Below are 27,630 nucleotides of genomic sequence, written 5' to 3' on the forward strand. Positions count from 1 at the left end.
TTCTTAGTCATATCCTTTCAGGCAGTCAACCAGCAACAAAGGGAGAAGTAAGATGACGAGTGTGAATAGATACACTAAAAACAAAGGCCCAGAAGAACTAGAAGGGATGAAAACACATCCTAAAAATAGCAACCTCAGCCATAAGCAGGAATAGAACCCAGAATTCCCAAAACTTTGTCCTCCTTTAGCTGTTAGCATGTAAGCTAATTCAGAAGCATCCCACAGCCATTCCTGGACTTAAAAGTAAATAATCACACCTTTCTGTATAGGTGTTCCTCAATAATTTGACCCTTACTATCCTTAGGCAGATGTGAGAGATTTGGTGTGCTTGCAATAGCTTCTGTATTATCCGCAGTAGGTGAAACAGGAGCAGAAGCTAACCCACTCAAAAAAAAAAAAAAAAAAAAAGGACATAAATAGCAACAAACAACAAAAATATCACTAGCAAAAAACCAACAGTGTGTGCTTATACTCTAAGTCTTGTGCTAGAAGGCAGTAGATTTCTACAAATTCCGACAGCACTTAATTTTTTGGAATGGTCCTTTATAGTTAAATGATACGATAGGAAAATGAAATATAAGCTTTACTACTTTTAACACATTGCTGACACTAGATGAACTACAAAGTATGGTAAAGCCTGTAGCTCATGGCCCAAAAAGGGAGATAGTATGATTTTATATATTATTAAAACAGGACAAGGGTCACTGTAGAGCACTCTTGACAAACAAGACACATCACTTGCACAAAGAAGTTGACAGTGAGTTCACTGTACTCCTTACCTCCTCTTACGCAAAGTCACACTGAGCCTTTGCTCTGAGACCAGGGTAGAAACAGCTCCGATGTCCTCCACTCATTCAACTCTGACCTTTTCTTATCAAGACAGCTCACAAATTACACACAAACTTCCTCTTACAAACAGCAAAATAAACTCAAAGATCCCTGCTTGATCTCAGCATTACCTACGTACAAATCATACACATCAGAGAAAGCTGCATTTAAGCTATGGATTACCTAGAAACTCAACACATAGTCATAGCATAAACCATAAACCAAAAACTTGTGTGGTATGTTGATATCCAAATCCACTGAGTCACATCAGGTATTTTACACATTCAAAGAAAACACAAAACAATTTTGTTTCTCCATTTCACACACTGCCTGACCTCATAAGCACAAATTGTTTCCCCCACACCCCTCCCTGCCCAGCTCTACGAGTAGTGATCAGTCCTGAAAACAAAATATCGCCAGCTAAAGAAAAATAAGTCACACTGTAGGAACAGCGGAGAGTAGAAAACAACGGCAGGATTAAAGGCACAGATAGGTCTCCTGAAATAACACCTCCTGCCTTATTTGGGGCAAAAAATTTACTTTATCTGCTGTTCTCCAGCTTCTGCTGCACTTCCTGCCTGAGGAGAGGGACCGACCTGTCGTGAGAAGCAGCACAGACAGGGCATGCTGTCTGCACCGAGGAAGTGCTGTCACAGCAACTCCACCTGTATCTTTTACAGTTCTGGAAGACAAAAACATTTGCATTCTTAGAAGGCTAGAGGAGTTGAGGCCATTGACTTGATGAAATGGAAAAAAAGAAGATTTTAAATTAGAAAAAAAAAGACAGTATGACTGCTGAAAAAAAAATTATAGAGTGGTCACTACTTAATCATACATACAAATTAGCCAATAAATTTTAAATCACTTGGGAGGAAGAGGGAGACAACTAAAAATCCAAATCTCAGTTTTACTCTACTTGGCTGAATAACAAAGAATGAAGAAAGGGAAATTCTCCTCACTTGACAAAACCAGAATATTGTTACAGACACTATTTAAATGTCACCTTCCCAGCTGACACAGAACAGTAACAGGCAATACCACAGGATTAGTCCACTTTTTATTAAGCACTGCATCATTATAGCAGCAAGTACATTCACACCACTAAGACTTTTTTGTGGGTGGTAACAGAGGTGCATTACTCTTCCTTTCATCAGCCCATCAGCCTGTCCAACGTTATTGCAAGACTCTGTGTGCTGGCATGAGTCTGAAACAGAAGGTTTTGTCAAGTTGTCCTCTTCAGTGCCAGAGTATGAAATATTCCAAGCACAACTCTGAAGGAAACCCCCTCCCAAGATGCACACAACCCTGCTGCCCACATCCAACACACCTCTCCCCTGGTGCTCTGACAGGCAGAAGCACACCGACATTTCTGTGGACAGAGGACACTCATCCTCCAGCGGCTCCTCCCCATCCCCAACCAGAGGTACCAGCTGAGCATGCACCGTCGCTCCCTACAGCGGGACCAAGCCGTGTGGAGCAGAGTGAAGCACAGGATGAGCATCACAAGTATCAGGACTACACTGCTAAACTATTACTCTGCTGTCCTAGAGACTTCTAAGTGCAATATCACAACAATGCTACTTCTGCATTCAGACAGCAGAAGACAACAAAATAGTCTAAATGCATTTAAGCAAATCAAGCTTTTCTCCAGCAGCCCTATTTTTAGCAATTTGATTAGATACAGGGATATTAAACTTTAGTCTGCAATAGTTACTTGCCCGAAGAAATTAAAATCTAGAAGATGGTTGCTTTAAAACTAGTTTTGTAGGTGAGCAGGAGGTCATCAGAAATTCACCACCACAGACGTGCTCCATCTCCCTCCCAGTACATCTACTGCACTGTTTCGTGGTTTCTGGTTTGCTTGTATATTAAATGACAAATTACAGTACAGGGGAAAAAAAGGTATTTGCAACAAAGGATCAAGCACCCTTGAGTTTGCATTCTAAAAAAGGCATCTTCCAACAAATGCAGGAAAATGTTTAGAAGTGTTATTCAAAGGTGCCTTTCAAATCACACTAATACGCAAGTGCCGAGTGTCCTAACTCAACAGCTCCTACAACGAGAGCAGTACATTTATACATAAAGCCTTAAAACAGAAAAAGGCTTAGAAGAGTTATAAGAAGGCCTTTCTGAAAGCATATAAAAATAAAATAACATTACTAGACTATCTGAACGTTCTTCATAAAAAGGCAGTTTTCCTTTTCATAAGAAACACTATAGAGTTCAAGAGAACAACATAGATATTTATCATATTCTGCCCTTTAAAAATCAAAGGCAACCAATTATATCCAAGTTCTCTCTCATACTTGCGTCTTAAGAAGAAAAAGATTAGGGAAAGGACAGTGACCTTTACAGTATCTCTTCCCATTCCTTTCTTTATTTCACTTGTCCAGTCACACACTATCTCTTTACATAACATCAAGTACGTCTGCGAAGAGAAACAGCTATGTTTATCAAAAAGCACAGATTAGAGCTGCTGATATAGACACAGATAATGTAATTTCTGTAACAAATCCTCTAGGATCCTAGCACGAAAACACAGGTTTATGTGGGGCGGGGAGTAGAAGGGCAGACCTAGTTCATGAATTTTCCTCAGCTCTTCCAGCTTTATTCAATAAAACATACCAACAATTACACAACAGCAGCAAAGCCTAAAAGGAAAATCTAGCACTCACCATATTTTCTTCATCTGGTGTTGAGCTCTCTCCTACACATTACGTACAAACTTACAGAGGGGGAAAAAAAGTCCATCCTGAATCTACTTCGCAGACTGAGTTTAGGGCCCTAATTACAAATGGTTTATGTCACTTCTCACCCAACAGATGACTCAAGCTCGGAAGGGGAAAAAGTAAATAAATTTAAAAAACTGTAGTACACTTTCAAGACAACTGATGCAGAACATTACCTCCAATTAAAAGATAAGTGAACTTATTTAGCTGGTTACCCTCTCAATCAAGAAGAAAAACCAAAAAAAAAACCCCAACTCGCCAACTGCTCTGCTACTCAAAAGAAAAGAAAAATCCTTAATCTTCTCAATGTACCCACACACACCTACTATCTTGTATTTACTTTTGCAAAGATGGAACATATTGAAGCCCATCCATGACTTAGTTTTTGGAATTGAAAAAAGAATAATTCTGGCGCAATGTCTCTTCCAGATGCACCACTGCAAGTCTTAGACATCAACTCTAACAAATTAGTATTTCAGTTCCGAATTAGTTATATTGTACTGTATAAAAAGAGGGGACCTAGCAACAGTATTTTATAAATCTATCAATCTGGAAACAGATATACAAATTACTCTGTCTACATATGTTGAAGTCCAAAAGATACGCTTTCCAGGTTTGTTTTGCATTTGGTGGTGAGCACTGATGAGGGTGAAGAAAGAAAGAAAGAAGCTATTTTTTCTATTTTGTAGCTTTCAGTATGTCTTTGTATCAAATAAAATATATTTAAACTGAGAATTTGTACAAGCGTTTGCTTAAAATCCTCCCCAAAACAAAAGCCATGCTTTATAGTGAAAAGCAAAAAGACGGGCCTCCTTACCCATACACCATCCCAGAAAACACTTCTGTGTAGCTGTTTGCAAACGACACTTCAAACAAACATACTAAGACATTTCAAGACTGTAAAACAAAGGATTTCAAGTTGTCAAGGTACATCAGCAACACCAATCAACAGATGCTTCAGGAAGACTCTAGGATATGCAGCTCATGCTAAGACCACTTTCCAAGCAATAGGCAAAAGAAACCACACAGTTCTGCAGTCAGCAGTAAAACTATCCCAAGGAAACTGCTTTCAGAAATTGACAATCGTATCGTCATGGGACAACGGCTTGAATTTTAACTAGCATGTTCAATACACACAGCGAATCCCTGGGGTCATATGCTGTATGACTTTAACATTACCATTATGCCCATAAACTTTCCCATTTCCAATTAAGAATACACATGATGCCTTGAAAGTCAGTCCTTCCTTCTGGAAGGCCTTTGCGCTTTAAGGCATAAAGCAGATTTTTAAAAATAGACCCGCCACTGCAAGTACTATGTGGACTTCTTTTAACAAGCAAATACAAACATATAAAAAGATTTTTAAAACAGCGTATCTGGAAAAGCTTGAGCTGTACCAGGCAAGGCAATTTTGAAGCAGTGCAGTGTTGCGACAGTTCTAGCCCAATAGACCAGAGTCTAGCTTGCTGCTGCCACCATCTCCTTAAGAAGAACTGGAAGCTCACCTAGAGTATCCACAGACACTTTGTGCATCTCGGAAAGGCACACGAGAGGGTACCAAAAGGCACATTATCACAGAGGCTTCAGCTCTTGTAGCCTAACAAAAAGAGCGCTCCATCTGGGTGAACACTGACTTTCTGACTAATCAGGAGTCTGACAAGACTCCAGAGCTGTGTGCTGCCATTCCTTTTTTTCCTTGTTTACATGGACAAGACCCGCGGATGCAGCCTGGGCAGAAGAGAGGGAAAGAATTTTAGGAGGGCTGTTTGTATTTTGCACTCAGTAGATTCATTTCCTCCCCTTTCCAAGGACTAAGCACATAAAAAGACTTGATGGCTGCTTCCTTGCACAAAGTGCACTAGCCAGGATGAAAATCAGTGCATTCGAGGACAAGACTAGAGCCTTCCTTAATATTTCAGTTCAGTCCATCACCTTGATGAGCCTATGAATACTAAAAAGCAAAAGTTCAATAATAACTGCAAAGCAAGCATGCAGAGGGGAAAAATCCTATGGGTTCTGTAATTAGCTCTGCTAACAGTAAATGAAGAAACATTGCATATCACTATTTGTATGAAAGAGGTTCCCTCTGTTTCTCTCCATTCTGAAGCAGCAGCAAAGACAGTCGCTGTTGCAGGGAACAGAAGACCTACTCTTCTGACATGAGCTTTGTGTCAAACTTCTTAGCCTTGTATCCTGAGCGTTTTAAGGGGAGATGATTTAGAGACGCATAGACTTAATAAAGAAAAGTTTGGCTCTATCAACTACAGGCACAGTACAAATCAACTCACTTTTGAGAAGATGTACCTGGTTCATGTAATGCTAAAACAAAGTGATGAAGATACTTAGGCAAAAGTCATATTTCTGATTATACTAAGACAAAATACTAATTAAGGAACTCTTATTTAACACATAACAAGTCTGTACCTACGATTTAAAAAAAACCTTTCAGTATACTCAGTATCTCAATCCAGAAATACAACACATCTGTATAAGAAACCTGAAAGAAAAACATCCCCCACATCCACTATATCTACATACCCCCCCACTAAAATATCTGTTTTAACACTTATTTACATCTTTATATTTGTAGATTTTAAATTAATAAGACGTTCTTACCTGTATATCCTGCCCACCAGCCCCAGGACGCCACCATAGCTAAAAGCCACTTAAATAATACTCCTTCGATATACCAGAAGCTTTTACTATCCAACACTCGGAGCGGCTGCAGCATAATTAAATACAAGACGTAGGACGGAATAGCCACCAGGTTATTGGCGACCATAAAAGCGAACCTGAGGAGTGCTTTCAGGCAGGTATAGCCCACCCGCCGGGCCTGCTCTAGAGTCACGGCCATCCTCTCTTCACAGCGGAGGGCGCGGGACCGTCCTGCGGAGAGAGGGAAAAACAAGGCACAGGTAGCGCTTTCCGAGCCGGGCCAGCCCAGGCGAGTCTGCCCGCCCGCCGGCCCCCGACCCAGCCCGCTCCTGCCTCCGCCGTTAGTCACCGGGGGGGGACGCCACCCCCGCTCCAAGGCGGGGGCACGAAGGAAGCGGCGCGACCCTCCGGCCGGTGCCGCCTCCTCTCCCCTCTTCTCAGCGGGCTCCGAGGGACCCCGGCCCGTAGCTCCCCCCTGAGGGGGACACACCGCACGGTCCCAGCCGGCCTCCATCTTCCCCCCCCCCCCCCCCCCCAAAAAAAGGTCGCTGGCGCTAACGCGGCTGCCGGCGGCTTCTCCCCCCGCCCCGGCGCGGCTGACAGGAGCCGGGGCCCGCGGGCGGCGCTGAGGGGAGCGGGCGGCGGCGGGCCCGGCTGCGGGACTCACCTCCGGCAGGGCGGCAGAGCGGCGGCGGAAGAGGCGGCGGGGCTGGGGGAGCTGGGCCCGGCGGTGGCGGCGGCAGTCCCGGCTGGCGGTGGCAGCTGGCGGCGGCTCATGGACCCGGAGGTGGCTGGCCCGGCCGCGGCAGCGTTACTCGCCCTGCGGCTCCCTGCGGAGAGAGGGGGGCGGGCGGCGTGAGCGCGGGGGCCGGCGGGCGGGGAGGCGGGAGCGGCGGGCCGGGCGGGCGGGCAGGCGCAGACCGCCGGTTCACCTCGGTTCTCCCGCGCCGGCAGCCGGGCCGGGCCGGGCCGGGCCGGGCCGGGCCTGGAACCCCGTTCCCTCCCTTACCCTTCCCCTCCCTGCGCGCCTCAGCGCTCCGCGGGCGGGACCGCGCCGAGCCCCGGCCCCGCAAGGACAGGCGGGTGCCGCGGGCGGGGGGAGGACCCTGCACCTGTTGGGGGCGGGAGCCCGACCCGCGCAGGGTCCGTACCTCGGCATCGCCGCCTCTGTCCCCGCCGCGGGCCGCCGGGGGTTCATGCCGGCCGCTGCGGCCGCCCTCCCCGCCCCCGCCGGCTGCGTGTCCGCCGTGACCGCCCGCTGCCGAGAAGCGGGGACGGCGCTGCAGCGAGCGCCGCCCCCCGCTGGAGAGCGCGGGCGGCTGCGCCCCCCGCCCCCGCACACACGCTCGGCAGCGCGGAGAGGAGCGGAGGGGGGCCCCGCTGCGCGGCTGGCGGCTCCCCACGCCCCCGGCAGCGCCTGCCGAGCCGGCCCCCGGGCTGCCCGCGCTCCGCGGAGGGGGCAGGGGCGGGGGCTGGCCCTGAGGCGGCCCCGCAGGGCGCTCTGCTCCCGGCCCGGAGGTGCGAGGCCGGGACGGCCCGGGAGCAGCACGGTGCGGTCAGGCGCTTCGGCGACCAGCTGGTTTAATCCCCCTTCGCAGCTCTTTTTAAGTTGAAGTTGGGTAAAAGGGTGAAGTCACAGGTGCCCTCAGCACCACCAGAGAGATGCTCTTGCCCAGGACATCAGCAACTTGTTTTGTCCCTATAGTCTTAAGTCCCTTTCACAGGCTTTTTATGTATCCGCTTTTCTCTTTCATCCCTCTCCTGCAGCTGCAAACACCGTCTTCTCACCATCTCTCCAGACCAGAGATCTGCCATCGCGTTGCAGCGACACTTGGCCCGAGCCCCGCTCCCCCTCAGGGCAGGCCCAGAGGCAGCAGAGGGGGGAGCCCCCACAGCCCTCCCCCCGGACAACCTGCGCCCCCACCAAACCACTCCAGGGTGAGGAATTTCTGCCTTCCGTGTAACTGCATCATCCCTTGTGGCGATACAGGACTGTTGCCTCTCGTCCGTTTACGGTGCCCGGCAGATACAAGCCTGCTCCTGTCTTCTCTGTAACCCCCGTACAGGCCTTGAAGAGCAATGTCAGCCCACCTTTTCAAAACCGTAATACATAGACTGGAAAACGTATCACTTTTCACATACAAACCATGCCATGCATAAAGCTAGTCCACTGTTTCCTAGACAATGAGTCTTCGGAGATGACTGTACCATCAACGAAATTAAATCCCAACCTCCATTCCAGGAAGAAAACAAAGTTGTTATTGCAGATAAATTTCATTTGAGAATTTAAAAACGCAAACAACCAAATAATGCCACCGTGTTCTATTTCAGCAAAACAAAACACAACAAAACTGTTGACCTTCTTGACAAAAAGGACACAGCTTGCATAAATGTTTCCAAGTGAGAGTGTTTTTCTGTCTATGTTATTTTTATTACTAGGTTAAATCTGACAGTTGCACACAGTAATCATTATGGAGTCAGCTGGAGCTGCTCTGAAGCGTTACCAGCTTCGGTAAGACCTGGGGTTTGGTTTAGTTTTTTTCCGTTTATATCTCATGAGGAAAACCCTGGGCGTACACTTGAATTTATCCTCAGCAAAACTTTGCTCCAAAATCCTTGGGTAGAAAAAGGACAAATTTCAGGCCATAATTAAAGTTACATTTTAATTCTTACATCCCAACAGCAAAATGAAGCCCTGTTTTTATATTATCCCAAGATGAAAAAACATGAATTATAATTTATTTTTATAAGATTTGGTACCTCAATTTTATTCACACTGTACAGTTTGGAATAATATTCTCAAAACTGATAAATCAAAATGAGAGACTACAGAAATTATGTTAGACAACTAATGAATTAGGCAATTTATATTGCAGAAAGGAATTGCACATGGGGAAGCAGGCGTACAAAGCATTCTTTGTCAGAGTGACTGCCTTAAACCTTAGGAAACTGTGGTTTAGCATTTTGCTGAATGAGCTAGTAGCAAAGACCCACCCCTATTCCTCATTTCCTGGCCTTCACATGGACAACCCAAGTCCTAGGAAGCACGCACAACGTAATACCCCTCATGGATCTTGAGAAGCCTGGTGCCTGCCATCCTGTGCAAGCCTCTGAAGAATCCTTTCTAGTATGAAGTAACATGTATGCGTATGTATGTGCCCTTACTGCAAACAAAAAGATGGAAACGACTAAGTAGAAATCTTTTTTTCATCTGGTCAATAACTGTTAACAATGAAGCTCACCAGTTTCACAACTGGTTTTTGGATATTTTTTTTTCTTTTTTTAATTCTGATTTTTGGAAGCAATTCCTCATAATCTCTGAGTTTCATGAGCTTTTGTTTATTGTTATAAATGCAAAAAAAAGGGAAAAGATTAATATATGCAACTCTCAATTTGTGGCCTTTTCAACAATTTCTCTAAAGTTCATGTATATTTTTGACCGAATACGCCCCTGGACATCCAGCCTCGTGGACATAGTAACAGGGATGTCACTACTGATCATTGTAAAAATACACTTTAATATGCTTATTAACTGGTAGATACAGATGCTAACATTGATAACATGAGGTGATTAACTCATGTCAAGGATTGCTGGAGCAGGTAATTAAATATTGGAGTTGTCTCCCATTCACCTCCAAAAAAACCTACAGACCAAAAACACAGAAAAAGAAGGTTGGGCTTATTCCTGCCTACGAGAAGGAAAAAGATGTTATTACTGAGGTAGGGATGCTATACAGTAATAAGCAAACATACATGTTACATTCAGTTACTGTAAAAATTTACCCTAAACAGCATATAGGTTACTGCAAGGAAGCTGCAGAGTCTGGAAGATTCTGAATTCACACAGGCTGGATTTGATCACTCTGGCTGGCTGCAAGATTCAAGTCAGGTTTTAGTCATAAACTCCTGGAGAGACTTTTGAAGAAGATAACGTTTTTTGTCTCTAGGTACACTTCAAGAAGTGATTAGCTGCTGTCATTCTCATACGCCACCGTTCAGCGGCATGTATTTGCATTCAGAGTTTGCCGTAGCATTAGAGCTGCCTGCGAGCATAGCTGCGAGGAGGGAAGGCATTGCAGATGTTCAAGTAGTCTGCGAGTCACAGAGGCAGGGATAACCATAATGAAATCCAGGTTCAAAGCTGTAAACACTGAACCAACTAAAAGATTTGTTTCTGGAGTTCAGAAACAGCAAGTTTTGGAATGCTTTTGAACCTCCGCCTGGGTCAAAGATTGGGGAAATAAAAAGCTGCTCGTTTGTCCCAACCAGATTCGATCAGGTTTCCCTGCTTGCTTTCCTTTAGCAAACTGAAGTCAGAGATGCCATATGGCCAGAGAAAAAAAGGGTTAGGAGGATGCACTTGTGTGCTGATGACACTAAAACCAAAACTGCCTTTAAAAAAAAAACATAAAGGCCTGTCGTACAGACAACAAAGACAAGAAAACAGCCTGAGAAATCTCAGAAATGCTACAGAGCAGAAAACTACTGTTTCTAACCTCTCTGAGCAACCTGCTACTTAGGAGATTGTATAAAACTTTATTTTAAAAAATTAGCATGACAGAAAAGATGAAAATAGACAAAACTGCCATTGTGAACTACAAAGATGGGAGCACGTGCAGAGCACAGACTGCTGGAAGACACAAAACATGAAACAGGGCATATACTCAAGGGAGCATAATCCAGAAAGCATCTCAGGTGAATCAAGTAGTTAGCATTGGATTTGGAAAAATAGCAGTTTAAAGAAGAACTATGTTTTCTATAGGCTGCAATAAAGAAAGAAGGTAAAAGAACATTAAGGAAAAAAAATTTAAACAAGAGACAGGAAGTTATTGGCCCTTTAAAAAAAAAAAAACCACAACAAAAACCCCAAAAGATATGATTAAATTTTAACCTCCAATTCTGAGCTGCTTTACAGAGTGTCAAATACTTTGGTGTGGAAGATTTTTGCATTGCTGTCTTCAGAACATTAAACTTTTCATTAATTTTCATAATAACAGTTAAACCTTCCCAAACGTTCTGTAACATTAGCTTCCATTACGTCCTCTGTGTAAGAGGCAAAAATCACCTTCATTCTCCAAGTAAATTCTTAAATTTAAAGCGGAGCATCAGTCCCTCCATCTCTACCAGCTGTACCCTCAGGAGGAATGGATGAAACGTGCTTGTTAAAGTCCCTTGATCTTCAGTGGCAAGCTCTTCTTACGCCCTTTCCCTTACTCATCCAACAGTAGACCACGCTTTTTAAAAGCTCTACTTCCAGTAATCTTTTTAGATACACGAGTTCCTTTTGATGACTCCCATCCATTTGTCACAGGCAAAATGCAAAAGCCAAGCCATCTTCCTTTTCTGATTTTTTTTCCAGGAAGCAAACATTGTCAGACTACTTGACCTTTTGGTCAAAGATGTTTTTATTTGCATCTTAATTCTTTTAAGGACACTTCAGGGTAACATGAAGGAGCCATTAAAATGGAAGTAAATTGTGGTATTGACTTTTAGCACTTGTTACATTCCTGTATTTATGTAAAAAGACTAAGTGACCTGACACGGGGCTCAGTCCCCTACCAGGCTCTCTTCCCTTCCCTTGCCTCCCCCTCTTCCGCCCATACCCCCCAGATTCCACATCCAGTACCCCTCACCAACGCCGGGCAGCTGCAGACGAGTCAGCCTTGCCAGTTCCTATGGTTCTGGCATACAGAGTTGTCAGTTTTGCTCATTTTTGCTAATATTTTAAGCTCTTGGATGAGAGTAAGTTTTTTCGCATTAAAAAATTAAAGGCCTCAGAGAAAATATGTCACAAATGTGACCAAAAATTTCAGGCTTGTGATAAATGCACGCTCCCCCCCTTCCCCCCTGCCACTAGCTTGTGTTGACATCAGACCTCAGACAGTGCTAGCTCTAACTAGACTGCAGGATGCCAAGTTAAGGCTTTGAGTTCTTTTAAAGCCATTTTTTTCCTGGGAGAAGGTGGCAAAGAAGAGTCCCTGTTTTTAAACAATCTTATAAACACACAACCAAATAAACCAAAGAAACCAAAAAGTTACTGCTAAGGTCAGAGAGACTAAACAAAAGGTATTTCTTCTGAGTAAATAAAAACAGTATTGAAGTAGTAGTGTCATGTTGTTCGACCCCAGCTCTGTTTTGTTTGGGTTTGTTTTTTTTTAATCAGAAATCATTAAATATTACACAAGTTGGATTGTTACTTAGTTCGAGTTTATATTTCATTCAAAAAATTTTATAAGCCTAAATGAGACCAAGTAAACATTTTAGAACCAGGTATTATTGCATTTGTAATTTTGGTCTAGGGAATTTTATATAGTTAGGCACAGACAGAAGAACAAACTCTGGCTCCAGTGGGGAAACATCCCCTCATGTTCTACTCCAGTGCAGTGCTTCAAATTCTGTCCAAGATAAAGTAAAAATTAAAATTCAACACAGAGCTTCTGGGGGGAGCAAGCCGAGCCATAGCCAAGGAGGCCATACAACACGGAAGACTGTCTATAGCTATGCTAAATCAGGACAAGTACACGTTATCAAGTGTGCTACTGGGGAAGAGAGACCACTCACATCTAATGCTGGGTCTGGCGACGGTCCCATCACTCCGTCTAGTAAATCCCGCAGCAAAATGGATCTATATAGAGGGAGAACTCTCAAGAGCACATGTACTGCGCTCTCCCTGCTCTGCACTTCAGATTGAGCTCATCTGTTGGGTTACTGCTGCTCAGTTTCATTGGGCAACGTAGTTGGGCGCTCTCTATGGGAATGTATTTCTGGTCCCATTTGATAGCCAACTCTTAACTATCGTGCTTTCCAGCTGTTTCCTGAGGCCAAGGCAGTGTCAAAATAGATTTGCTGGGTATGGACACACATAAACACCTTTTTCAGGTGGAGATTACATTCTAAAATTGAGAAGTACTCTGTTACTTATGATTTGTCAAAGGTTTGTTTTTAACTGCTTTTGGACACATTTATTTCCTTTGTAGCACAAAAGCAGTGTGATAACCAGCATCTGTACTGCTTCTAGCACAAAGGATCTAAAGAGATTCTAATTATAAGTTACAGGGGGTGAACCAAACCATATGATGCTTCAGTCAAGGCTATCCTGATCACCCAAAAAGAATTTGGGTAGATTATTGTCTGAATGTACTTACTCTTTCTACAGCATTAAGAAGACCAAATCAAGGAAGTGTGGAGCTGGATGAGAACAGCACGCTCATCTTTGCTCATGACCTTCGCCTTTTGTAAGAAAGATGAAAAAACAGAATAGATAACTTCTGCATGTCTAAGGAGATTGAAGTAACTTAAGTTCCCTTTTCTGGCTACAATTTTCACAAGGGTATAAGATAAACAAGAACTTGGCATTAACCATAGAGGGACAATACCTTGAGTCTCAGATTTGTTATATGATATGACTTTTTGATATGACTCTCAACTTCGCAATAACCTAACATATACATCTCCCAAAAGCACAAAACCTGTTGTTCCTGCTATTACAATGCTATTTCATACCGTACTGAAATTTCCCACACCAATGCCTGTAACTGTGAGCTGAATAATTCAGATGTTTTGAGGTGTTTAATTTCTCATTGAAACTAAACCAAAGACTTCAACAGAGAGCACTTATTAAAGATGGATAACAAACACTGCAATGCGACCAGATGGTCAGCGAGCAGCACTTCCATTTGTTACTGCGTGTAACATGCTTCTGCCATACTCTGTGTGTGCGTCAATCAATGGGCAGCTTAAGTAGAGCACGACAAAGCTGGGCTCTCATCTCAGTTACACGGGTGTTTTTCACCTATTGACACTACTGTCACCGAGGTAAGTTTGAGCTGAAGGTTTGCTTTTGGTTTGTCTGGGGCTTGTTTGCAGTTGTTTTGTTTTTTTTTAAAGAAAGGAGCTCTAGAGTTACTCCAACCACTTATTGAATCTTTAATGTCTGTGTTAGGTTGGTTATGAAATCTTTTATCCGTGACAGATTGATTTAGTTAAATCGTATCTACAGAATCATATTACTTTGGGCAATGATGATATGCTGATTATATATAAGCTTGCACTTTGCAACACTTTTATAAGCCCATAAACTTCGCACATGGAAGCACAGTACAAACACAAAGATGAAGACAACCTGCCTTTGGGCTGTTTGGGCTCCTAACATTTTCTAGCTATCACAGTGTTTTGTGATTAGCCATTTTAAAAAAAAAAAAAAGTCGTAAAAATGACTGCACTGAATTAATCTCCAATGTTTTTCTCCATTGCCAAATTAAGCACTACACTGCATGGTTCCAATCATAAAGATCTCATGCTGTGAGGTCAGTCATCAGATGAAGCTCCTATTTTCTTCAAACCGATTCAAGTTCATTTCAAGTCAACATTTACCAGCCTGACTGACTTGGGTTTTGGTAAGCTCTTATCAACATCCAGTCAGTGTTTGTAGATCAAAACGCAAATGCAAGAGAACTAAATAAATACTTATCGTTGTTAGTAAGATGATTCTCACACTTAAATACCTAGTGAATTGCTTGTTATAAAATTAAAGAGGCATTCAGACCACTTCATCCGTCCTATGTTTGTTGGACTCTATATCATTACAGCTAGAATTAATATTGATGTTTCAGAAAAGTGGAGGTTTTTTCTAGTTGAAAAAGAAAATAAGAAGTCCAATGTAACAACAACAGCAGCTTTTGTGGGGGAGTCTATTTGTCCATGTGCTGAATTCCAGTAACTTCAAAGAGCACTGTGCAAAGTGCAAAGATCCATCCCAGTTTGACTGAAGAACTGGGGACAAACTAATCAGGTCTGATCCAAGGTCCACTGAGCATTTCTAGGAAGCAGATATTGTAAAATAAATACTATCACTGAAATTTGATCAGGACTGAGGTCTATTAAAAAAAAAACCAAACAAACACAAACCACACAATCTTCCCCAATTTAGCACCATTTAACACAGCATATAAACCCCTTGTCTTACAATGCCATATGCATGCAGCTTTGCAACTCTTTTACTTCACTTCCCCAAGACTACACTTAACTTGGTTACTGAAAGAAGATAATGATGAGTATGTCCATGCTGCAAGCTAATTATGCAGTTTTTGCAAAAGCTGAAGCTGACTGAAGAAAGTGCAACACTGGGAAATCCAAAAGGAGAAGTCACATCATAATTTGCATTTAAGCTACATTCACCCACATCCTCTGCAGTCTCACTACCTGCTTGTTTCATGGCTGAAAGCCACTATTGCTGTCTCTGGGCTGAATGTAGTAGAATACTGTTGTCTGTTGTTAACAGCAATTAATCATTTCCTTGGGAAAAGTTCAGTTAAAACTACTGTTGGTATTGGTTAATCAGTAATCATTAATTAAGTTAGATAACGCTGTTAGTTAGGCATTAAGAGGTAGCCTGCTTTTTTGTTGTTGTTTTTCTTTTTCCCCCCTCTCCAGACTTATAGATGTAGGAGGAGGTTGAGTTCCACAAAACCGTTATGCCTCTTAGTTGTAGTTTCACATTATTGTCCTAAGCCAGGGACAGTCCCAATGTGCATCAGAGGGAGGGGAGGGAAGGGAGGAGGCTGCATTACAACTGCCGTGTCATATGACTGGCATCAACAAGAAGGCCCCTTCCCATTCTCTCCACAGCAAATCCAAGCCAGGACACTTTATCCTGAGTAATATTAGCCAGTAGCAAAGACTTAAGCAACAGTAATCAGCAGTCAAAGAGGACATTTAATCTAGAGAGATGAAAGTAATGCTTTTATATACTTGTTATTACAGACACCCAAGACCAGTTTCCTTAAGCCTGTGTCACAGCACAAACATGTTTGTAAGGGACAAACACTCCGTATTTTCATGCCATAGTGTCAAGTGCTGCCCAGAAGGTCCGCAGGTTGGCATGTGCCGGAAGTGCTGGAAATTGTTCTTCCTAAAATACCACAATTGTTTATCATTAGTGCTATTGATGCATTTCAACTTAATAAAAATGTTATAAAAGCCATTACACCATTGTTAACTGTGGCTAAGAAAAGCAATCCTAATGGCATGGATGTTTCCAGCCAGACCACGAGGGATTACACAGCTTGATTTGCTCAGCCTAAGTCTCATAAGAGAAAGGGAGAGGGAAACAAAACTAAGGTTTCAAAATGATCAAGACATAACTGTAATGCTACTTTTGCTTAGATTTATCAATCTACCATGCCTTTAGGAAAAAAATTATAAAATACCATAAAAACACAGCAGAAACTCCCTTTACTACGCAGAAGTGATTCAAGGGGAAAAGAAATAACCCTTTCAAAACACCTACTAAACTATTATCCCATTTTCCCCATGTATGGATACTCTGCCCTCAACAGCCCCAGTTACACTGACTTCCTTTGGACACATGTACACCCTTGTCAATCCCACCCGGCCCAAGCTGTGGTTGATCCAACCCACCAGTGTTTTATGCCTCCTGCCTCATACTGTCTCAAATGCAACAGTTTCACCAATGTCCCAGCTTTTGCCTTTTAGCACTATAGCCCCCAGGGCTCAAATGGAAGCTGAGGCCAAAAGGGCCCAGAGCAGGACGTGACAGCAGAGCACAACCTGGTCTGACAGCATATTTGAGGAGGACATAGTACCTGCAGCGTACTTACCCCAGGACACTCACCACATTGTTCAGATGGGGATGCATCCCCAGCTTCAAGGAGTGAAAAATGGTGGTTAAATGAAGTTGCGAGATTGGTCAATGAAGTCTGGTTATTGGTATAACTCAGCTCTTTCTCCTTGCTTCCACTAATAACTGTCAAGGCTGTCACAAAGCAGCAAAAGCCACTATAATTAGATATTTTTGGGGGGTGGGGGTAAGAAGAAACAGACAAATGCGTTGAGGTTCTGAAAAATTATCAAGCAAGATGGGCCTTGTGTTAATGCTGAGTGGTAAAATGATACACCACAGCAAATTCAGTATCATAGAACCATAACTGCTTATCACACTGAGCTGTGAGAACTTTATATTCACTAAATTGAGGTCAAGATTTAATTGCATGTCTTTTAGATAACATTTCTAAATGGCAGCATCTGTCTAAAGAGAAGACATTAATTCAAACATTTTAGGCCAAAAAATTTACAGAGAACCAGAAAGTTCCAGTCAGAGCAAGAATATGACAAAACTAAGGAAAAAATTATCTTGTCATAAAATGTGTCTTGATTGGCAAACTGTAAGTAAGGATCAAACCAGTCATATGCTGGAGAAATAGCTAGATAAAACAGAGGGTAGGCTTGGGCATTTAACCTACTATTCAATGTTCTTTTCTCTGTACTTGTGTATTCCGGGGGGATTCTTTCCTCCCTAAACCAGTTGAGCATCCTCTTTGTTAATACTCAGTGATGACTGGAGTTAGAACCTTATTAAAGCAAAGCTTTAATAAAATAAATATATAAAAAAATAAATAAAAAAAATAAAATCCAGTAGTTGAAAAAAATTGCACTGGATTTGTTACAGCTTGTTAGTAAGGATTCTCAAGCTTGAGTGGTGAAGAAACAGGACATAACGTGGAATTAAAGTACCACCCCATCCTATCTCGGTGCCTGAGATCACCAGCTTGGTGATCTCAGCCTAGTAGGGAGCAACTCTAGCTAGAACAACGTCTTGGACATGGGAATCTGCAGGAGGATCTCCCATGCCCAGCTATAAACTGTTTCTTTTCCTGAAGGCAGGGAGTGGAAGCAGAGGCTTGACACCTTCTAGTTCCACATCAGCTATTGCTGTCTCCAACTGGGGTGGAGGCTGGTAATTTGGGGTATTGCAAACTGTATTGCACATTCCACTCCCTACGACACACACTTATTGTGGTAACTTCTGTCTCCAAGTGGAGGTAGTATAGGAGTTGTTACATACCTTAGATATTGATCATCTCTCCCCTAAGGATGGGGTACACGTTAAAAAAAAAACAAAACCAAACCCTAACAAAAACCAAACAAACCCAAAACACCCAAAACAACAGCAGTCATTAGATGAGGCCACAAAAACATTCCCTGGGCTTCACTCTGACAGATGGCAGAGGCAGAAGCTGGGACTGCACGCAAGCATAAGGTAGATGTGTCCCAGTCTATAGCAGAAAGGCTCACATGCCAGGTGAGGAAATGCACTTACATCTCTGGTATTCAATATACTGCCAACCACCTTAACACTTGCTCCTGCCCATTAAACTTTCCTAGTGAAATGTGAACATGGAAGAAAGCAGCCCTAACGCAGCCTGGTCAAGCAGAGGCTGTTGTTCACTGTAAAGCAGAAAGGGTGACCCCACCACATGCATACACATTATTTCCTAGCTCCCTCTGCTCTCCCCTCTCCAACATAAATTCCTAACTGTCCCAACTTTTGCAAAGATAACTTAAGGGAATGACACAAAGAATCTCCAGGTATATTTGGAAGGACTGGGTATAAACACTGTTGTACAGGATGACCTGCTAGAAGCTGCAGACTATGTCTTGAGGATATGGATGAAAAGGTGCAAGGGAGCAGCTGGATAAAGACATAACTGAGTAGAAATCCATTTGTGAATTTGAAGAATGAAGTCAACAGATTGTAGGGAAAATAGTTAATCAAGTGTTTACATAAGATTGCTCAAATATACTACCATAATACACTCTGGAGCAGCCTAAACCACTGCAGGAAGTCAGGAAGATTTGCAAATCCCTACTTTAACCAACACACCCAGCAGCAGTCATTCTTCACCAGTACTTAACAGAGACCTTAAAAACACCACTATTTGACTTCATGATCAAAATAAAAAGATAAAAACATTGATTTGCAGCTTGAGTCTTGCAATCCTGTAGTCCAGAGATCAGCACTGTCTCTGGTCACTATCTTCAAAAACAGATGACAAATGAAATTTCCTTACAAAATACAATGGATTAATATTCTGTTCTGATAAGAAAGTGTTGAGTGCCACAGAAAACCCTATATATTTGCTATTTTAGTTGAAAGCCTGTATTTTTCAACTATTACCACTGCTTTTCAGTAAGGCTCTACTTAATTAACCATTTCTTTCTAAGTCTCTGAGCCCTTGTTCAGAGCTCTTCATCCTGTGAGCTGTGCTGCTGGGATCCTACCAAGCCTGTAAGAGCTGATCTGGTTCACGTTGAATTTCAGTTGAACTGTTATAAAAATCCTGCAGGATTTCTACGAAGGTCATCACAATGTACACAAACGTACATTCATTTATATCCTTTCATTATGCAAGATACACAGTATGAATTCCTGATTAAAACCAGTTCATGTGAACATAGGTATTATATCTACACCAAAGATTACTTTTATATAATCTGATCGCACTAGTCAGTGACTTCATTATGCAGGGAAACACAAGCTGGAATACTCAGATTTTTCAGTCCAGTCTACAGTTTCACTTGTAGAGAGCCATTTGCATGCATTGAGTTCCAGACAAAGTCCACTACTAAGCACATCTGTTGTCTGCAAACAAAGTTCACCAGAGCCACCCACATAAATGCAAAAAATCAAATTTTGAATTTGGGATACAATGCTATTGGATTGGCCATTTAAAAACAAACCAAAACCACACAAACAAGCACAGGAGCATATAAATTCCAGCTATTGCTACAAGCTAGATTAAAAAGGATGCTTGTGCACAAGATTCTTAGCAATTCAGAAGTAATAAATCTGTTACATTAGACATGATCATCAAGTACACTTAGTCTTTAATCAGTAGTTTCATTACTTAACATATGCTGAGTGTATTTATTAAATGCAATGTTAGCATCTCTCCCCTCCCCCAGAAACTCAAATATCTCTAGATCCTTTTCAAATTATTTTAGAATTCACCTTTAATCTTTGCTATTACAGAATTACAAATTTGTCCAGTTTCTCTTATCTTCCACCCCTCTTCAGAGTAGCAGTTGCTTATACATGCACAAATACTTTAAAGACCTTAAAAACTTAAATTCTTAAAGAAAAGGTACAAAGCTTTTATGCATCTCCAACATACTTTAGTAAGTAGAATGCCCACTCAACTATAGCTCCTTCTACTCCTAGATAGTCAAAATAATTAAAGAAACAATTTAAATAATGACATCCTTAATCACAAGCAGCATTCTTTGCAATGCCTGGATTCTTTGCCATTGCCTGGATAACACAGGTAAATATTCCACTGTATCAGGTTGTATGTCCTGCCAGACTTGTAACTGAAGTGGCCTGGAAGTTTTAATATTTTAGAGTGGCACAAATGAGTCATGGTCTCGACTGCCTCTGCTGAGCATGAATTATGTACCTTGTTTTTCACAGAAGTCCAATACAGAACTATAGCAGAGATCCTGTGCCCTGTGTCAACCCTACTACAGCATTAACTGGATTTATCCTACATTGAAGGAAACTTTTGTCTACATTCTGTTTAGAATTCCAATTCCCGTGAATGGCTTGTGAATCATCTAGACTGTCAAGTAACCAAATCACTGGTGGACAAATTATGTCCCAGGCAGCACAGCTCTAGATTGCTGCTCTCTTGCTGGAAAAGTCTCTTTCCATCTCTGTCCTTCTCTAGTTTCAGCCGTCAATTTTTCATTACCAACACCACAACTAGTACTAAGAACTGGCACAAATGAATCAGTGCTCAAACAGCTAAACTGGTATGACTAACCCAGGCTCCACAGCTTCTTCAGAAAACTGGTCAGAGTCTGTCCTTCAAGGTAAAGGTCAAAATGAGTTATATTTTTATTCCCTGTGATATCAATATTTCAAAACTCTGGTTTACTGAATATATAATTTTATTAGTTGTAACCATTTCTATGAGCACTATCAGAGGGTGTTGAGTTTCTCTTCCAAAAGGTGGATGAGGAAATAAACCAGGTGATAATTACAGTGACACATTCTAAAATTGCTAACTTGCAATCAACTTTTATCAACTTACAAGCCTCACTCCCACAAAAGCTCCCCACCTCCTGCCCCCACTTCCTTTTCTACAGGTTTGAGTGGAACACACCTGGCTTGTAAAACCTCTATTAATTTCCTATTCTGCTGTTTGTTCCTTTACTCCTTGAATGGCTAAATAAGTCAGGCACAGCCCAGCAAGACCAGGCATTTGAAGGCCAAATCAAAGCAAATTGAGTTGTCTAACAATATTGTCAGAAGGACAGATTTTACTGAACATTTGGTTCTTGGCATTTTTTAAATTTTTTTTTTTTTTTAAAGCCACACTTCCTGGAGTCAAGTACTAAAAATAAAAATGAGGAATGAGATTATGCAAAACATGATTTATAGCTATCGTGATTGTGGAGAAGCAGCTGAAAGTAAAAGCTCAAGAGATTAAAAGTGGCATTTTTTAAATTTATTCAGGTTGCACAGCAGAGTATTTGAGGTGGCCAATGCCAACTTCTCCCCGGAGTGCCTTGGAGGTGCTGGAAGCAGTCAGAGATCTACAGCAGGAAAAGGCTGTCAAGGTACCAGCAGCTTTTCATATCAAAGAACACTCTCATCTCTGCCAAAAGTGGCCAGACATAGGTGAGAACTCATGAATCAGAAAAACGACATTACATCACAGGCAAACAGTGGCTGACCTGACAGCAGATTATTAGCCCTTAAATGCTGCCATTAGCCATGAGGATAAGGGCAGTGCCCAGAAAGCACAAAGCCCAAGAGAAGCAGAAAGGCACATTTCAGGTGATTAGACAGGCATCGCAGAGGGCTCTCCCATCTGTCTAGTCACAGCAAGAGCTCACTATGTTTATACTACAGAATGGGCCTCGCTGAAAACAAATTTTAAGTTACCGTATCCCTCTTGGTAAGCTATTTTCTGGTGAGGTAGTGTTTACATATATACATAAATATATTCAGTGAATCATCAACATTCCCATCTGCCACTTAGCACACTCGTATCATTAAAGGACAGACTTGGACATGAGTACCTGGTCTGCACCACTGTTCTTTGTTGAGGGGGAAAAAAAAAACAACTAACCAAAACGCAAGAGGGAGGAAGAGATTGATTCATCACCACAGCATTTAAGAATAGTTTTTCTCAAAAGCATTATTGCCATGCAAGCTCTGCTCTGGTTTTGTTATCTTGCCAAGCTGTACTACCGTAGGTATTGCAACACCCTTAAAAAATCATGGGTTGGGACCTCCTTTTTCCTATACAAAAAGAAAAAAATATCCCTTCACAAAACAACAGCAAAGTGTTTTGTACTTCCATAGCATCAACGAATTTCTAAAACTCTGAACAGCAAAGTATAAGGAATTAGGGCTTGGGGTTTTTTTGTTTGTTTGTTTGTTTTGTTTTTTAAATGGGAAAACCAACACACAATAACTAGATGCTTTTCTTAGGGTTAGGCCAAAATATCAGGAAGACAACTAAACCCACAGCCATCAAACTATCCTTATGTTTCACCTGTATCGCCCCACTTGCTCCAAAAGTAAAAATCAGGGTATATTTTTGTTCTTAACCTAGTGTACACATGCTAACAGAAATACAAATCTCTCTAGGGGATCCATCATGTGGGCTGCACTACCCAGATGCACTTAGAATTAATCCTCTTGGAAATTACTACCCAACTCGGAAAGACTTTGTCCACACTAACATGCGAACCCTTACAACAGGCGAAACAAGGAGAGGTTCTGCATCTCTCTCACAGGACACAGAAGACTGTCAGGTAAATTTTTGCCTCTGCAAGGACAAAAATGCCCATCAATTCTTTACTGATGACATACAGAGACACACAAAGGAAATAAGCTCTCAGAGTTTGTACACTGCAGACAGGATCAATTCATGCTGCTTAGGAAAAAACATGCCAGAGCAATGGCTTCACTAAATGAGTTACTACAATTAGCATAATTAATTACAATAGCTGCTTGAAATGAGAGAGAGAGACCTTCTGAAGAGGTCAGAGAACATTCTTTTGTGAATTATTACAGCTTCTGGAATTTCCTATCTGAGCTGGGTGACTAGCTCTGAGAAGTCTCCATCCATCTTGCTTTTCCACTTTACTCAGTGGACAATGATCTAGTTCGAACATTGTCATTTGCACAGACCAATTTCTGCAAATACATACCCAGTAAACCAGTGCCAGGGGATTTAACATTAAGGAATAAAAGCCTGGCTTTTGCCAAAATTTCAAAATGTTCATGTAGGAATAACACCAGTATGACCGAAAAATAATGTGAAATCAGAACCTTGACATCCACACGCTTTAGGATTTTGTGAAACAAAGGCGAGTCAGACAGCTGTCATTGCTCACAACTGTTAGCTGCTACCCATATGCACTGCTGGCAAATCAGGACACATTCAAGCACACCTCACACGCTCCAGATCAAAGACTGACAACTCACTGCAGGCTTGGCCTCATCCATGGCTCCACAAGGGCATTTCTTCCTTTCTGCTGCCTCACTCGTGGGTGGTGCCTCACAGCAGATGGGAAGGCCAGACAGCTGGCTGGTAACTACTGCAGTGATCTCTGCCCTCTCAAAACTGGCCATGCAGAAATGCCACAGTTCAGACGTACATGAACAGATTGTTCCCTCCAGACTTGTGTTAAATACAGAAATGTACCACGGATGCATGGTCAGGTAGTCCAACAGTTGATTATTACTTCTAGGATACATCAAACATCTTCCCCAGAACCTTCATTGTACTGGCTCCGTTGATCAAGTTGCTGCACAGTCAGCTAAGACAAACCTGCTGATTCAGCTGAAAAAAAACCACCCTAGCAAATGAAACTGTTTTAACAGGATAAACTTGTGATCTGATGCAAAGAGCAAAGACGGAGGCAGAAGTAGAGCCCCTTTTAGCAACACCACACACCTAGAATGCGTTAAGTGAAGGATAAGACTGTACCCTGAAGACTTCACCCATCATCTTTGGCAGAGTCCACCCACCCACATACCTTTCAGTTTATATTTATCACAGTCTCTTCTAGTTTAACTGCTACTCATTGTTTCTGCCCTGTAGTTAGAAGCTGTGTGTTAAGCATGGACAGCTATTAATTTCAAATTAACTGCATTCCTAAATGTGGTACTTTAGTAAGCAGGGAAGGATCTCTAAGATGGACTGCCAGCAAGTCACATACTTAAAACTGTTGAGCAAAGGTATTTTAAATCAACCAACCCACACAAGTCTATTTTATCTTCTTTGGAGCTTTTAATCACCACTGATACCCATAAAAAACTCCAAACAATTGCTTTTATTAATAAGAGTTTTAAAAGAATTCTTGAAAACCCCAAACTCAAATCCGAGGTAATGTGAATATAAGACTCCCTATCCATTGGAAAGAAAGGAAGAAAAAAGGATGATTTTTAAGACTGTGAAGTGGCTATAACCTAAATTTTATTTCTATACAATAGAAGAGCTGCAGTATCTCCTTGACTGCTCTACTAGGTCGCTGGTTTGGCACTGACAAAAAGAAAAATCAGCTTTTTGCTACAGTTAGGTGTCCAGTAGACGAAAGAGTTTAAGACACTGCCACAGGCTCCTTCTAGCCTGAGAAAGATTTTTCTCTCAAAATTCACTGAATGCTGCTCTTACCTTGTCTAAGATCCGTGGATCAGGAGGCCGAAGCTAATTGGAAACTCCACTAACAAGTTGTCCTTAATTTCAAGAGCATTGCTTTGAGGTGGACAAGCAAGTAGTAGATGAAGACTTTATCCTAAAAGCAAATGAGAACACCAAGAAGGTACTTCCTGTTTCTCAGCACTACGATGACAATCAGCAGAGAAACTTTCTGGAGTGCGCAGAACAACAACTGGGATGACTGCTCGCTGAAATACATGTAATCTGTGAATTCAACAGCGAGTTTGAGCAGCTGCTGTTTGTCAGATGGATGTCCCTTGGAGTACAAAGCACTCAGGAGCTATCTAGGGTCACCACTAAGATAGACTTGTTTCCTGATAACACAAAACAGCACCTGGCTTAAAAATTCACATGGGGAGAAGGTAACTGTAATACTGCATAATGTATCTTGTAAGAAAGGCAACATAACACTTATTTCTCCCTTGCTTTCAAGAAGTGCTTTTGTCTCTATCATTCTCTCTGCTTTGGAAGTCAATAGGCCAAGGTCCTGGATAAGTCTCCTTTTGCTTAGCATCTAAGGTTGTATCCTCGGAGGCATCTATGTGGATGAAGCAAGAGCAGCTCCAATAGTGCTGGATGCTGGGATACAGCAGGTGAGCAAACAGAACAACCAGTTCTTGGGCCCTACTCAACTCAGAACTGCTTTGTGAGCTGGTAGGGCTACAGAGTCACCCCCTCTGCCCTCCTTTATTTCCACCTCCCACCTTGCTTTGGGCAGTGCAGATACCCGAGCACACCTGTACTGCCACAAAACAGATTGTTTTGAGAAGATGCTGCAAAGTATTAAAAGGGCACGTGTGTAAATATGCTGACCAAGGAGACAGCAAAACACTGTAGGCCAGCAGAAAGATAACAGCCAAAAAAGAAATACAGCTACTTTAAAGGCAAGATGCTTCTATACTGTGTTGTATGAGATCTCTCTTTCTCTATGCATACACACACAATAAACATCATGCAAAAAAGATTTTCAGAATGCAATATAATTAATTCAAATCCTATCAATTCCTTCAGTAAGTTGTTTTGGTTTTTTTTAACTGAAGTTGTCACATCACTAAAGAATACAATTTTTAAAGTTTATGCATATGTTTAAAGGACCATTGAACTTGCTTCTAGTGTGTCCAATTCCTGTACAGTTTCACAGGATTTAAGTCAAAGATATACATATATCCACTAAGAAATACAAAAACCATAGCTAAATGAAAGCATTGCAGTCCTCAGTTCAAATGAGTGCACAGCCAGGGAAACAAAAATCGGAAGCAAGGTCTAAGATGCCATGAATACCCATGACAAGTGCAACTTCAGGGAATCACTTATGAAACACACTTAAATGACTTTAGCAGGAGATTACACTCTAAATTCCAGAGTAAGGCAGAATTTGAGAGGGGAAATTCCTTCCCTACCTCTTGTTGAGTCTGCATTGCCTTTAGCAAGAGATCAGCCAGGAATCTAGAAATATCACTTTCTGGTATGTCTGCGCACATATTCACAAGAATGTGAGCAGTAAGTACTTCTGAGAGTAACTGGCTACATCATCCACAGAGAAAAAGTCAGGTTAAATTCTAGAGCCTAAGCATCAATTCCTATTGCCTTAATGCAGAACTGCACGTATTATGAATACCTCTGGTCATCTTAATTTGATCATCTCCACTCTTCCCCAAGCCAAGAATTTATCAAAGCTAGATGAAAGCATATCTTAATCATTAAGACTAGATAATGATGTAGACGCCTGCATAAGCCTTCTTATTGTTTGAATTCTTAGCAGCAGTCTGAAGACCAAGGTCTAGCCAGTGAATATTTTCTTTCTTTTGCCAGTAAGTGGAAAAGATCTGAATTGTCTTCCATTATCAGTGTACAGCTAGGCATAGTGATCAAGTTACAGCTTTGTTTATTGAGAAACACTACAGAGATTTTACTTGGGTCCATATCATAGAAGTACTTTCTAGATTCTTTGTTGCACATCTTCAAGTACAGGCACCAGAAACAGAATGTAGGATTCAAGCGAGATAACCTCCCTGCTTCTATTAATAGCCAACAATCACATTCACTACTGATAGCTCCAACAGCAGCTTTCTGTACATTGCTGTAACTGTAACACCCTTCCCCACTTCTCTTTGGGTATGTTGAGTCATAGATTTCTATGAAAATCCTGGTTCCTGTTTGCCAAGTGTATTTCACAGTGTATTAGGAATAAAAATACACAATGTTTGAAAACAAACAAAGGAATGACCTCATTACAAACCCCTCATAAGGTAAAATACTGTGCTTGCATAAAAGGACAGTTTAGTAACAGATCCAGGGTCTTTCCTGATCAGCATGGACATACAGGGAGGTGATTCTGCCCCTCTACTCTGCTCTCATGAGACCCCTTGTGGAGTCCTGCGTCCAGCTTTGGAGTCCCCAGCACAAGAAGGACATGGACCTGATGGAATGAGTCCAGCGGAGGACCACAAAGATGATCAGAGGGCTGGAGAACCTCTGCTATGAAGACAGGCTGAGAGAGTTGGGGTTGTTCAGCCTGGAGAAGAGAAGGCTCCAGGGAGATCTTATTGCGGCTTTCCAGTACCTAAAGGGGCCCTACAGGAGAAATGGGGAGGGACTCTTCATCAGGGAGTGTAGCGACAGGACAAGGGGTAATGCTTTTAAACTGAAAGAGGGGAGATATAGATGAGATGAGGAAGAAATTCTTTGCTGTGAAGGCGGTGAGACACTGGAAGAGGTTGCCCAGAGAAGTTATGGATGCCCCATCCCTGGAAGTGTTCAAGATCAGGCTGGATGGGGCTTTGAGTAACCTGGTCTAGTGGGAGGTGTCTCTGCCCATGTTTGGAACTCTATGATCTTTAAGGTCCCTTCCAACCCAAACCATTCTACGATTCTACAAC

At 42.1% G+C, this 27,630-nt stretch overlaps 1 protein-coding gene across 1 annotated transcript in view; it reads right to left on the minus strand.

Annotated features, from left to right (window-relative positions):
- LPGAT1 (lysophosphatidylglycerol acyltransferase 1) overlaps nucleotides 1-7,075 on the minus strand; it is a 67,862-nt gene extending 60,787 nt beyond the window's left edge. The window contains exons 1-2 of the mRNA XM_074168511.1: nucleotides 6,880-7,075; nucleotides 6,174-6,443 (exon numbers count right to left, since the gene is read on the minus strand). Of these exons, the coding sequence (XP_074024612.1) occupies nucleotides 6,174-6,411 (238 nt within the window). The 5' untranslated portion in view covers nucleotides 6,412-6,443; nucleotides 6,880-7,075. The remainder of the gene's footprint in view (nucleotides 1-6,173; nucleotides 6,444-6,879) is intronic.
- Between the last annotated feature and the right edge of the window lie 20,555 nt (nucleotides 7,076-27,630).

The sequence above is a fragment of the Numenius arquata genome, chromosome 2 (assembly GCF_964106895.1).
Source record: "Numenius arquata chromosome 2, bNumArq3.hap1.1, whole genome shotgun sequence".
In the NCBI taxonomy this organism is placed as follows: Eukaryota; Metazoa; Chordata; class Aves; order Charadriiformes; family Scolopacidae; genus Numenius; species Numenius arquata.